Raw genomic sequence first — 15,006 nt, 5'->3', positions numbered from 1 at the left:
GGACCTTTTAACTGATGAATATGTTTGTTCTGGTGCCTCTGGGTCAATTCAGAAAGATAATCGAGGACCTTTTAACTGATGAATGTGTTTGTTCTTTATAACCTTGTCTTTCTTTCTACTTGCATGTTGTATTTACATTGACGGGTGTAATTGATGTAAATCAGGGCTCATCTGTAAAAGAGACCTTGGTCTCAGTCTGACTCCCTGATAAAATAAAGGTTCAGTAAATAAAAAAATTTAAAAAATACTAAAGCGTGTATAATAATATAGTAACGAGGGGCATCATAGGCCACAATCAAAGCACACATTCATTTAAGATGTTACGTCATGTTTAAGATGCTATGTACTCACCATTTTGCTTTTTATTTTATTTATTTTATTTATCTTGCACCCCAGTACCGCTACTTGCACACTCATCTCCTGCACATTTATCACCCCAGTGTTTCATTTGCCATACTATAATCATTTCTCCACTGTGGCCTATTTATTACCCCCCCCCCTCATTTGCTCACACTGTATATCGACTTTCTCTACTGTATTATTGACTGTACGCTTGTTTATTCCATGTGTAACTCTGTGTTGTTGTATGTGTCGCACTGCTTTGCTTTATCTTGGCCAGGTCTCAGTTGTAAAGGAGAACTTGTTCTCAACTGGCTGACCTGGTTAAATAAAGGTGAAATTAAAAAGTCAGAGAAGTCAGAGTCACAGCGTTACTCAGGCCATATGACACAGGTCAGGTGAAGTCAGCGTCACAGTGTTACTCAGGCCATATGACACAGGTCAGGTGAAGTCAGCGTCACAGTGTTACTCAGGCCATATGACACAGGTCAGGTGAAGTCAGCGTCACAGTGTTACTCAGGCCATATGACACAGGTCAGGTGAAGTCAGCGTCACAGTGTTACTCAGGCCATATGACACAGGTCAGGTGAAGTCAGCGTCACAGTGTTACTCAGGCCATATGACACAGGTCAGGTGAAGTCAGCGTCACAGCGTTACTCAGGCCATATGACACAGGTCAGGTGAAGTCAGCGTCACAGTGTTACTCAGGCCATATGACACAGGTCAGGTGAAGTCAGCGTCACAGCGTTTCAGGCCATATGACACAGGTCAGGTGAAGTCAGCGTCACAGTGTTACTCAGGCCATATGACACAGGTCAGGTGAAGTCAGCGTCACAGTGTTACTCAGGCCATATGACACAGGTCAGGTGAAGTCAGCGTCACAGTGTTACTCAGGCCATATGACACAGGTCAGGTGAAGTCAGCGTCACAGTGTTACTCAGGCCATATGACACAGGTCAGGTGAAGTCAGCGTCACAGCGTTACTCAGGCCATATGACACAGGTCAGGTGAAGTCAGCCACAGTGTTACTCAGGCCATATGACACAGGTCAGGTGAAGTCAGCGTCACAGCGTTACTCAGGCCATATGACACAGGTCAGGTGAAGTCAGAGTCACAGCGTTACTCAGGCCATATGACACAGGTCAGGTGAAGTCAGCGTCACAGTGTTACTCAGGCCATATGACACAGGTCAGGTGAAGTCAGCGTCACAGCGTCAGTGTGTTGAACACTACTCACATGTTCCAGGAAGCAGGATCCGATCTCGCTGAGGTGCGGCTGCTCCTTGTTGAACCTCTTCTCCAGACCTTTCAGGAACTTTTTCTGGAAGCGGTAGATGTCCTCGATGTTTCCGAAGATACACAGCAGCTGCTCCTCTGTGAACATGTCTATCCTCTTACGGCACTGCTTGATGTAACCCTGAGAGGAACAGTAGACCCATGTAGTAAATTATACAGGAGGTATACCTGATTTTACTCTGTCAAATATGTTAATAATTCCTAGAAATAATCAGGTTGAAAGTTGAGATGCTCTAGTCTGAACTGAGAGGCTGTAGTCTGAACTGAGAGGCTGTAGTCTGAACTGAGAGGCTGTAGTCTGAACTGAGAGGCTGTAGTCTGAACTGAGAGGTTGTAGTCTGAACTGAGAGGCTGTAGTCTGAACTGAGAGGCTGTAGTCTGAACTGAGAGGCTGTAGTCTGAACTGAGAGGCTGTAGTCTGAACTGAGAGGCTGTAGTCTGAACTGAGAGGCTGTAGTCTGAACTGAGAGGCTGTAGTCTGAACAGAGGCTGTAGTCTGAACTGAGAGCCTGTAGTCTGAACTGAGAGGCTGTAGTCTGAACTGAGAGGCTCTAGTCTGAACTGAGAGGCTGTAGTCTGAACTGAGAGGCTCTAGTCTGAACTGAGAGGCTGTAGTCTGAACTGAGAGGCTGTAGTCTAAACTGAGAGGCTGTAGTCTGAACTGAGAGGCTGTAGTCTGAACTGAGAGGCTGTAGTCTGAACTGAGAGGCTGTAGTCTGAACTGAGACTCTGTAGTCTGAACTGAGCTGTACTTACTTCACAGATGTCTTTGAGGTGTTTGATGTAGTCTCTCTCTGTGATCATGATCTCATTGATGACATTAGTCCTCATCTGTTCCTTACAAGGCAGGCCTGGTCCCAGAAACAGGCCCACGCCTGGCTGGTCATTCTCCACAGCCCCAGGCTTCTCCAGCTGGGCTAGGTACTCCTCCATAGGCTCATCCTGGTTCACACGCAACTACAGGGACCAGGGAGAAAGGTACCGTTGTTATAGAATACCCTCACTAACAGATCACTAAAGTTAAGATGCAGAATGTTTTGGGGGGGACAACTGCAGCACTTACAACCCTAGCAATAATAATATATAACAAAGATAAATAAGAGAGAGTAGTTCATTTCTGTTGTCCTCAGTTCCAGAGAGAGAGAGAGAGAGAGAGAGAGAGAGAGAGAGAGAGAGAGAGACAGACAGATGTAGAGTTAGTTGCTTACCCGGACGAAGCTGGCTGGGAACCAGCCCTCACTGTCCAGAATGCGTCCCCACCACCACTCTTTGTTGGTGGCATCCACTACCTCGATGACATCCCCCGCCTTGAAGCCCAGCTCCTGGTCGTCCATAGTGACATGGTCCCACAGCGCCTCGGCGTACACACAGCTGCCATCGCTAATCAGCTGGGGAGGGACAGACAGACAGGGACAGACAAACAGACAGACGGGACAGCACATGTCAGTATGGGAGGATTTCATAGTGGCATAATAAAAAATGGACGACATTGTAATACAAGGTAAACAAGGTTTCTATACTTTTTAAACAATTCTGATCAGGAAAAACTCTAGTTATGGGCTAACTAGGGGCCCTGAAGGTTTCCCTGGTCAGGAACTCCTCTGTACGTTATTCATCCAGCATGGATGACTTTGTAAAACCAGTTTATAAATAACCTCACTGGAAAGCAGAGTGGCTGATAGAGAGAGTAGAGATGAGTATGATTTACAGTATGATGTAATAGGGCTGTACAGTATCACTAAACTACAACTCATCACTCTGAAACATGACTACTTGTCACGGTCTTCCTCCTCTGCATCTGAAGAGGAGAGGCGAGAAGGATCAGAGGACCAAAATGTGGCGTGGTTTGTGTTCATGATGAATGTTTAATTAAAGAAAGAACTGAACACTGAATACAAAAAACAATAAACAAATAAAGACTGTGAAGCTATCATAAGGACTGTGCTGACACAAGCAACTAACATAGACAATCACCCACAAACAAACAGTGCAACCCAGGCCACCTAAGTATGATTCTCAATCAGAGACAACTAATGACACCTGCCTCTGATTGAGAACCATACTAGGCCGAAACATAGAAATCCCCAAATCATAGAAAATCAAACATAGACTGCCCACCCAACTCACGCCCTGACCATACTAAATAAATACAAAACAAAGGAAATAAAGGTCAGAACGTGACACTACTGCTCACCACAGACAAGGAGTACAATGTCGTTTCAACCCAGAAATGATGACTTTGTAACAACAACGTTTCTACTCTGTAGGCTAAATTTTAGCACAGACACAACATAATCATCTTTCCGCTACTGCGTTAGCTAAGCTAACTGGGTCAGGTCCTGAGTGGAAAGCATTGATTCTGTTGAGCCAAGCCACTGAGACTGAGAGGGGCTTGACAGAGATCAATGTGGAGATAAGAGAGAGAATGAAAGAAAGAGAGCTAAAGAGCCTGATAAATGTACAACAGTCATCATATTTCACATTGCCACATACACACACGTATAGTTGAAGTCGAAGTTTACATACACCTTAGCCAAATACATTTAAACTCAGTTTTTCACAATTCCTGACATTTAATCCTAGTAAGAATTACCCATCTTTGGTCAGTTCGGATCACCTCTTTATTTTAAGAATGTGAAATGTCAGAATAATAGTAGAGAGAATGATTTATTTCAGCTTTTATTTCTTTCATCACATTCCCAGTGGGTCAGAAGTTTACATACACTCAATTAGTATTTGGTAGCATTGCCTTTAAAGTGTTTAACTCGGGGCAAACTTTTCGGGTAGCCTTCCACAAGCTTCCCACAATAAGTTGGGAGCTGGTGGAACTGAGTGGAACCAGTAGAGCTGGGAGCTGGTGGAACCAGTAGAGCTGGGAGCTGGTGGAACCAGTAGAGCTGGTGTAACTGAGTGGAACCAGTAGAGCTGGGAGCTGGTGGAACCAGTAGAGCTGGGAGCTGGTGGAACCAGTAGAGCTGGTGTAACTGAGTGGAACCAGTAGAGCTGGTGTAACTGAGTGGAACCAGTAGAGCTGGGAGCAGGTGGAACCAGTAGAGCTGGTGTAACTGAGTCAGGTTTGTAGGCCTCCTTGCTCACACACACGCTTCTTCAGTTCTGCCTACAAATTTTCTACAGGATTGAGGTCAGGGCTTTGTGATGGCCACTCCAATACCTTGACTTTGTTGTCCTTAAGCCATTTTCCACAACTTTGGAAGTAAGCTTGTGGTTATTGTCCATTCGGAAGACCCATTTGCGACCAAGCTTTAACTTCCTGACTGATGTCCTGAGATGTTGCTTCAACATATCCACGTAATTTTTTGTCCTCATGATGCCATCTATTTTGTGAAGTGCACCAGTCCCTCCTGCAGCAAAGCAGCCCCACAACATGATGCTGCCACCCCCATGCTTCACGGTTGGAATGGTGTTCTTCGGCTTGCAAGCCTCCCCTTTTTCCTCCACACATAACGATGGTCATTATGGCCAAACAGTTCTATTTTTGTTTCATCAGACCAGAGGACATTTCTCAAAAAGTCCAATCTTTGTCCCCATGTGCAGTTGCAAACTGTAGTCTGGCTTTTTTATGGCAGTTTTGGTGCAATGGGTTCTTCCTTGCTGAGCTTCCTTTCAGGTTATGTTGATATAGGACTCGTTTTTACTGTGGATATAGATACTTTTGTACCTGTTTCCTCCAGCATCTTCACAAGGTCTTTTGCTGTTTTTCTGGGATTGATTTGCACTTTCTGCACCAAAGTACGTTCATCTCTAGGAGACAGAACGCGTCTCCTTCCTGAGCGGTATGACGGCTGCGTGGTCCCATGGTGTTTATACTTGCGTACTATTGTTTGTACAAATCAACGTGGTATCTTCAGGCGTTTGGAAAAGACTCCCAAGTATGAACCAGGTCTTGGCTGATTTCTTTTGATTTTTCCATGATGTCAAGCAAAGAGGCACTGAGTTTGAAGGTAGGCCTTGAAATACATCCACAGGTACACCTCCAATTGACTCAAATTATGTCAACTAGTAACCGAAAGGTTGCAATTTCAAATCCCCGAGCTGACAAGGTACAAAACTGTCGTTCTGCCCCTGAACAGGCAGTTAACCCACTGATCCTAGGCCGTCATTGAAAATGAGAATTTGTTCTTAGCTGACTTGCCTAGTTAACTAAAGGAAGAAAAATATATATATAATATGCCGATCAGAAGCTTTTGCCATGACATCATTTTCTGGAATTCTCCAAGCTTTTTAAAGGCACAGTCAACTTAGTGTATGTAAACTTCTGACCCACTGGAATTGTGATACAGTGAATTATAAGTGAAATAATCTGTCTGTAAACAATTGTTGGAAAAATGACTTGTGTCATACACAAAGTAGATGTCATAACCGACTTGCCAAAACTGTAGTTTGTTACCAAGAAATGTGTGGAGTGGTTGAAAAGCAAGTTTTAATGACTCCAACCTAAGTGTCTGTAATTTTCTGACTTCAACTGTACATGCACACACAGACATACAAACTACTGCGTCAACATCATGCTGGCATTATAGTAGTACGCCTTGTCCGAATGGCCCATAAAGCAGGAGCCTATCTCCTGTTTCTGTAGTGTGAGGCAGCCTGACATACCAGTACACCCACTGGACAGGACAATAGTCTAGCTCCTGTTTCTGCAGTGTGAGGCGGCGTGATGTACCAGTACATCCCCTGGACAGGACAATAGTCTATCTCCTGTTTCTGTAGTGTGAGGCAGCGTGATGTACCAGTACACCCACTGGACAGGACAATAGTCTATCTCCTGTTTCTGTAGTGTGAGGCAGCGTGACCAGCACATCCCCTGGACAGGACAATAGTCTATCTCCTGTTTCTGCAGTGTGAGGCAGCGTGACCAGTACATCCCCTGGACAGGACACTAGTCTATCTCCTGTTTCTGCAGTGTGAGGCAGCGTGATGTACCAGTACACCCACTGGACAGGACAATAGTCTATCTCCTGTTTCTGCAGTGTGAGGCGGCGTGATGTACCAGTACATCCCCTGGACAGGACACTAGTCTATCTCCTGTTTCTGTAGTGTGAGGCGGCGTGATGTACCAGTACATCCCCTGGACAGGACACTAGTCTATCTCCTGTTTCTGCAGTGTGAGGTAGCGTGACGTACCAGTACATCCCCTGGACAGGACACTAGTCTATCTCCTGTTTCTGCAGTGTGAGGTAGCGTGATGTACCAGTACACCCACTGGACAGGACAATAGTCTATCTCCTGTTTCTGTAGCGTGGGCAGCGTGACCAGCACATCCCTGGACAGGACACTAGTCTGTCTCCTGTTTCTATAGCGTGGTCCTGTGTGACCAGCACATCCCTGGACAGGACACACCCTCTCACTCAACGTCAACAAAACTAAGGAGATGATTGTGGACTTCAGGAAACAGCAGAGGGAACACCCCCATCCACATCGATGGAACAGTAGTGGAGAGGACAAGTTTTAAGTTCTCGGCATCATCACAGACAAACTGTTTCTCACACAGACAGCATCGTGAGGAAGGCGCAGCAGCGCCTCTTCAACCTCAGGAGGCTGAAGAAATTCGGCTTGTCACCAAAAGCATCCAAACCTACAGATGCACAAGGAGCATCCTGGCGGGCTGTATCACCGCCTGGTTTCCGCCCTCAGTGCTCTCCAGAGGGTAGTGAGGTCTGCACAACGCATCACGGGGCAAACTACCTGCCCTCCAGGACACCTACACCAGATGACAGGAAGGCCATAAAGATCATCAAGGACATCAACCACCCGAGCCACTGCCTGTTCACCCCGCTGTCATCCAGAAGGTGAGGTCAGTACAGGTGCATCAAAGCTGGGACCAGAGACTGAAAAACAGCTTCTATCTCAAGGCCATCAGACTGTTAAACAGCCACCACTAACATTGAGTGGCTACTGCCAACACACTGTCAATGACACTGACTCTACTCCAGCCACTTTAATCATGGGAATTGATGGGAAATGATGTAAATATATCACTAGCCACTTTAAACAATGCTACCTTATATAATGTTACTTACCCTACATTGTTCATCTCATATGCATACGTTGATACTGTACTCTATATCATCGACTGCATCCTTATGTAATACATGTATCACTAGCCACTTTAACTATGCCACTTGGTTTACATACTTATCTCATATGTATATACTGTACTGATATCATCTACTGTATCTTGCCTATGCTGCTCTGTACCATCACTCATTCATATATCCTTATGTACATATTCTTTATCCCCTACACTGTGTATAAGACAGTTTTTTTTTGGAATTGTTAGTTAGATTCTTGCTGTTATTACTGCATTGTCGGAACTAGAAGCACAAGCATTTCCTGTGCATTAACATCTGCTAACCATGTGTATGTGACAAATAAAATTTGATTTGATTTGATTTGATTTGACACTAGTCTATCTCCTGTTTCTATAGCGTGGTCCTGCGTGACCAGCACATCGCGTGGACAGAACAGAAGTCATTATTTTATTCTTGCTCAAAAGCCACAACTAACTAACTCTAACGTAATTCCTCAAGCATAAGCTCCTAACCTTAATATGCTAGGCCTTTATACTGTCGAGTATAGCTGGGATGATAAACTGAAAATGATCAACACCGACCATACATCACAGGCATTTTGCTGATATCGTTAATTATGATAAGTAGCCTATACTAGAGAAACGTGAATTAAATAAGTTTTCTAATGTCGTGACTTGACTTTAACATTAATCTGAAGACTTTTTTTACTTGTCTTACAAACGAATTATGTTTAATTCTTACCCGATTAAATGAATAATGTAACGATTAACTCATTAGGATCTGGGGCACCACGAGAGAGGTTCTTTAAAGAGTTACTCTCTCCCGAATGAAACTCTAAAAGGTCTTTACCTATCACATCTATAAACAGTCAACTTATTAATCATAACCTCGTATCATATCATCATTCTGAACAGTTGTAACCTCCTTGCATCTGCAAACATCCCATCCCAAACTCGAGGGAGTTTTTCCTAGCCAACGTGCTTCAACACCTGCATTGCTTGCTGTTTGGGGTTTTAGGCTGGGTTTCTGTACATCACTTTGAGATTTCAGCTGATGTACGAAGAGATATATAAATACATTTGATTTGATTTGACCTTACTTATAATTCAGTACTATACAAATCGGGTCAAGTATTTATTTACTAGGTAATTAAAGTGTAACACAGGATAAACATACACACTTAATATGTTAAAAACAGGTCCCTAGCAGACTGACAACAACATGGCTGCTTGTTACAAAAGACATAGAGAGGGCGAGAGAGAGAGAGGGACAGAAACACAACGTTGGTACATTTAGAAACTACTCTCACTAATAGTATTCCTATACTTTGCACACGAACCTTCACCCGCTTGGAGTAAGAAATCATGAATGTATTTACGTGAGATGCCTTGTTTAGCTGTGTATCTCTCTTGGAAACGGGCAGCCTTGGAAAGGGGGTTTGGGCCTTTTCGCGGCACGCTTGTAAGGCTCTGATTGCCCAAAAGAGTTCCAACAAGTCTTCTGTTGTTAATCTCTGTAGTTGTCTGGTATCCGGTGACTTGTCCTGTAGTCCTGAACAGAACTAGACAGTTGATTTTCCTTCCATTTGCTCTGGAAGATACCTCTTTGAAAATGTGCTAGCCAGCTGTGTTGTTGCTTCCCAGTGGGGTGATGAGAGTAGCGTAATATGATGGTTTGAGAATAGTAGTAGAATGGTCCCACTTAAAATCACTTTTCTAGATACTTTACTTAGGATAGCAAATCAGCCGTACCAGTGATTGTCAGAGAGGTGAGTTTATCGTCTCTACCTCGTGTTGATATTCAGAGTTCAGACCACTTTTAACGTGTAGCTGCAGCTCTACATATATCTGGTCTGGTATGTTAATTATTAACCCATAATTTTATACAGTTTCTTCAAAAGTGGCGGTTCCGTCAGGCTGACACGCTCAGGTCTCTGACCTCAGGTGCGTGACTTGTCACTGTGCAAAGTTTGTAATTTATAAAAAATCTCTTATGGTTCCTAAAATCATATCCCTTTCTTAACAAAATAATTTTCATCATTTTCATAACACTTGCACACGCATAGGATGGAATCTTCGTCCATGTTGTGGGTATACTTTCCAAGTTACAGTATTTCCTTCATAACATTTTGAATGACATCAAAACATAACAAACAAAATGACGTTAGTGTTCCATAGATCGCATCGGACCATTCTCCATGTTCTATGTTAGAAATATTGTTCCAGTATCCACTTTAGAACATGTTGAGTTTCAGCAGGAAAAGGTCTGTTGAAACAAAAGACATTCATCTGGTGAACATTTGAGAGGGAGAGTTGAATGTTCTACCTTGATTTACAACAGGGCACCGTGAGTTGTTAAACCCCACCAGTTCCTGCGAGTGAGAGGGGGTCTGGTTAAAGTCAGTAATTGCAAACCTGATCTGACCTATTTGGATCCTCACAGGACAGTCATGACACTAATATGTGTTATTGTTAATAATGGAAAAATCGATGGCTAGCACTAGTTAAAAGGGTCAATTTTAAAAAACTGTGGTGTATATTGATGTTCTAAACTTATTGGTCAATTTATCGTTATCGCATTAATTCCGTCAATTTATCGTGAGATTTTTCTCGATAGGCCCAGTTCTACTGTCAAACATAGATCATATTATGATGTCACTTAGCCTATGTGTCTATTTCTATATCTATTCTGTGGGCTACGGTGATCTATATCTCTATTTCTAGGTCTATTGTGTGGGCTAAGATGATCTATGTCTCCCTGCTATAGATCCATCATCACGGTGAGGGGGACTATGGCCCTGTTGCTAGGCGACATGCCCCCACAAATCTATTCTCTCCTCTACTGGTCCTGCCATCATTATACAACTAAACACCAGAATATTTAATTTCACTGACAGTAGATATTCATCACGTGAACCAGGTTAAAGACATAATATTCTAGTATTAGCTGTACTGGAATATCAATACGAGTTTGTATACAGAGGGAAAATAGAGGAAGAATCCAAACATACACACACACTCATGTGAGTGCATCTCTGCCAGGTGGTGGATGTAAGCAGGGCACTTCTCTCTCTGTGACTCCTTATCAGTAGCTCTGGGCCATGGTGGTACTACTGCCCTGGGCAGTGGTACTACTGCCCTAGGCCGTGGTACTACTGCCCTGGGCCGTGGTACTACTGCCCTGGGCCGTGGTACTACTGCCATGGGCCATTGTACTACTGCCCTGGGCCGCGGTACTACTGCTCTGGGCCATGGTACTACTCTGGGCCATGGTACTGCCCCTCTCATCACCCCATGGGCCAGCCTCAGCTTCAAACCTGTCCCTGTCCTGCGCTGCCTCGTCACCCCTCACGGCAAAGCTCCAAGACAATCACGGACTACAAAAGGAAAACCAGCCACGTCACGGACATCAACGTCTTAATTCCAGATAAACTAAACACCTTCTTTGGCGCTTTGAGGATAATACAGTGCCACCAACGCGACACGCTACCAAGGACTGTGGGCTCTCCTTCTCTGTGGCCGACGTGAGTAAGACATTTAAACGTGTTACCCCTCGCAAGGCTGCCAGCCCAGATGGCTTTCCTAGCCGCGTCCACAGAGCATGTGCAGACCAGCTGGCTGGTGTGTTTACGGACATATTCAATATCTCTCTATCCCTGTCTAATGTCCCCACATGCTTTAAGATGGCCACCATTGTTCCTGTACCCAAGGCAAAGGTAACAGAACAAAATTTTATTGGAAGACTCAATAACCTTGGGTTCTCAAATGACTGCCTCATCTGGTTCACCAACTACAGTGTGTCAAATCGGAGTGCCTGTTGTCTGGACCTCTGGCAGTCTCTATGGGGATGCCACAGGGTTCAATTCTAGAGCCGACTCTTTTCTCTTTATATATCAATGATGTCGCTCTTGCTGCTGGTGATTCTCTGATCCACCTCTAAGCAGACGACACCATTCTGTGTACATCTGGCCCTTCTTTGGACACTGTGTTAACAACCCTCCAGGGGAGCGTCAATGCCATACAACTCTCCTTCCGTGGCCTCCAACTGCTTTTAAATGCAAGTAAAACTAAGTGCATGTTCTTCAACCGATTGCTGCCCGCACCCTCCAGCCCGACTAGCATCACTACTCTGGACGGTTCTGACCTAGAATATGTGGACAACTACAAATACCTAGGTGTCTGGTTAGACTGTAAACTCTCCTTCCAGACTCACATTAAGCATCTCCAAAATTAAATCTAGAATCGGCTTCCTATTTCACAACAAAGCATCCTTCACTCATGCTGCCAAACATACCCTCGTAAAACTGACTATCCTACCAATCCTCAACTTCGGCGATGTCATTTACAAAATAGCCTCCAACACTCTACTCAGCAAACTGGGCGTAGTCTATCACAGTGCCATCCATTTTGTCACCAAAGCCCCACATACCACCCACCACTGCGACCTGTATGCTCTCGTTGGCTGGCTCTCACTACATATTCGTCACCAAACCCACTGGCTCCAGGTCATCTATGAGTATTTGCTAGGTAAAGCCCCGCCTTATCTCAGCTCACGTGTCACAATAGCAACACCCACCTGCAGCACGCAGTCCAGCAGGTATATTTCACTGGTCATCCCTAAAGCCAACACTTCCACTGGTCTTTGCAGCCAATGACTGGAACGAATTGCAAAAATCACTGAAGCTGGAGACTTATATCTCCCTCTCTAACTTTAAGCATCACCTGTCAGAGCAACTTACCGATCACTGTACCTGTACACAGCCCATCTGTAAATAGCACACCCAACTACCTCATCCCCATACGGTTACTTATCCTCTTGCTCTGTTGCACCCCAGTATCTCTACTTGCACATCATCATCTGCACATCTATCACTCCAGTATTAATGCTAAATTGTAATTATTTCGCCTCCATGTCCTATTTATTGCCTTTACCTCCCTCGTCTTCTACATTTACACACACTGTACATAGTTTTTTCTATTGTGTAATTGACTGTACGTTTGTTAATGTGTAATTCTGTGTTGTTGTTTTCGTTGCACTGCTTTGCTTTATCTTGGCCAGGTCGCAGTTGTAAATGAGAACTTGTTCTCAACTGGCCTACCTGGTTAAATAAAGGTGAAATAAAAATGTAATTAAAATGTTCAAGCAATAACTCACCTATTCTTAACATGCTAGACCCAACCACATACAGTACACAAACAGTACACATACAGTACACATACAGTACACTTACAGTACACAAACAGTACACATACAGTATACAAACAGTACACATACAGTACACTTACAGTACACAAACACTACACAAACAGTACACAAACAGTACACATACAGTATACAAACAGTACACATACAGTACACAAACAGTACACAAACACTACACAAACAGTACACATACAGTATACAAACAGTACACAAACACTACACAAACAGTACACAAACAACACAAACAGTACACATACAGTACACATACAGTATACAAACAGTACACATACAGTACACTTACAGTAGACAAACACTACACAAACAGTACACATACAGTATACAAACAGTACACAAACAGTACACAAACACTACACAAACAGTACACAAACAGTACACATACAGTATACAAACAGTACACATACAGTACACAAACAGTACACATACAGTATACAAACAGTACACATACAGTACACAAACAGTACACATACAGTATACAAACAGTACACAAACACTACACAAACACTACACAAACACTACACAAACACTACACAAACAGTACACAAACATACACAAATAATAAAACACATCCCAGCAGTTTGCAATGTGTTCTTCTTCTCCCACACATTCTATTCACAACACAGAAAAGTATTTGACTATGTACCAGACATGTACAGGGCAGAGTATTTGACTATGTACCAGACATGTACAACACGTACAGGGCAGAGTATTTGCTACCGTTCATGATGTCAACAACCCCCGTGGTGCAAGCTAGCTAACCTGTCCCTCACACATGAACTGTGTTGGTGCTGGGCTAAGCAGTTCCTATCATATAACCCCTGAACTGTGTTGGTGCTGGGCTAAGCAGTTCCTGTCATATAACCCCTGAACTGTGTTGGTGCTGGGCTAAGCAGTTCCTATCATATAACCCCTGAACTGTGTTGGTGCTGGGCTAAGCAGTTCCTATCATATAACCCCTGAGCTGTGTTTGTGCTGGGCTAAGCAGTTCCTATCATATAACCCCTGAACTGTGTTGGTGCTGGGCTAAGCAGTTCCTGTCATATAACCCCTGAACTGTGTTGGTGCTGGGCTAAGCAGTTCCTATCATATAACCCCTGAACTGTGTTGGTGCTGGGCTAAGCAGTTCCTATCATATAACCCCTGAACTGTGTTGGTGCTGGGCTAAGCAGTTCCTGTCATATAACCCCTGAACTATGTTGGTGCTGGGCTAAGCAGTTCCTGTCATATAACCCTGAAGCTGTGTTGGTGCTGGGCTAAGCAGTTCCTGTCATATAACCCCTGAACTGTGTTGGTGCTGGGCTAAGCAGTTCCTGTCATATAACCCCTGAACTGTGTTGGTGCTGGGCTAAGCATCACCAGTCTAGATTATCCATCGGTTTGCTTTACCTGTGATCATCTCCTCTTATCCTGGGCTCCCATCCACACCAGAGGGATCTCCACCTCCCTCTCTCCTCCCCCTATCTTCCTCCTCTCTCTCTCTCTTCCTTGGTTGATGGTGAGTGTGTGAGTGAGTGTGTCGTCGGTGTGTCTGTCTACTGGAAAGCCAGGAGGAACATGAGCACTACGTTGATGACGATGAGCAACATCATGATCATAAAGACCACCACCTTCTGAGTCTCGCGGTGGAGGTTGTAGCGTAGCACGGTGTTGAGGACGCCCAAACGCTGCCGGGCACGGTGAGCGCCATTGCCGCGTGCCATGACATAGGCCCCGGCTGGGCCCTCACCCCTCCCCCTCTCCGCCACTCTCCCCTCCTACCGCTTCACCGCGAAGCCTCAGCGCCTGTGTTTGAGCACTTCCCTCCCTCTGTTTTCCGTGTCCTCTCTCTTCCTTTCTGACTCTCTCTGTCTTCAGGATGTGAGGTAGAGTTGCAGCTTTCTTATTATATTCATTTAGTTTTTCTCCTCCTCCCGTCCTCTTCTGTCGTTCCCCCGTATCTTCGTTACGTCCACACAGCGCCCCTCTAACATCGCCACCCTTTTCTTTTTTCACATGAGCTTTATTAGAAAGAATGACAAAGCCAATGTTCTCTCTCCATATAACCCTCTGTCTCTCTCTCTCTCTCTCTCTCTCTCTCTCTCTCTCTTTCTCCGTCTCTC

General features: G+C 44.4%; 1 protein-coding gene across 6 annotated transcripts in view; it reads right to left on the bottom strand.

The window, feature by feature from the left end:
* Nucleotides 1-15,006, bottom strand: part of LOC112227462 (rho guanine nucleotide exchange factor 4) — a 103,189-nt gene that overhangs the window by 15,191 nt on the left and 72,992 nt on the right. For 5 of the 6 annotated variants that reach the window (XM_042308417.1, XM_042308418.1, XM_042308419.1 and 2 more), the window contains 3 exons: nucleotides 2,843-3,022; nucleotides 2,391-2,591; nucleotides 1,576-1,755 (listed from right to left, as the gene is read on the bottom strand). In XM_042308417.1, the coding sequence (XP_042164351.1) occupies nucleotides 1,576-1,755; nucleotides 2,391-2,591; nucleotides 2,843-3,022 (561 nt within the window). Of the gene's footprint in view, nucleotides 1-1,575; nucleotides 1,756-2,390; nucleotides 2,592-2,842; nucleotides 3,023-14,293; nucleotides 14,642-15,006 lie in introns of those variants that run through there. The other variant, XM_042308422.1, reaches the window with a different exon arrangement.

The sequence above is a fragment of the Oncorhynchus tshawytscha genome, linkage group LG29 (assembly GCF_018296145.1).
Source record: "Oncorhynchus tshawytscha isolate Ot180627B linkage group LG29, Otsh_v2.0, whole genome shotgun sequence".
Taxonomy (NCBI): Eukaryota; Metazoa; Chordata; class Actinopteri; order Salmoniformes; family Salmonidae; genus Oncorhynchus; species Oncorhynchus tshawytscha.
Note: the sequence above shows the minus strand (reverse complement) of the source record. Positions and strands in the feature narration are given on the sequence as shown.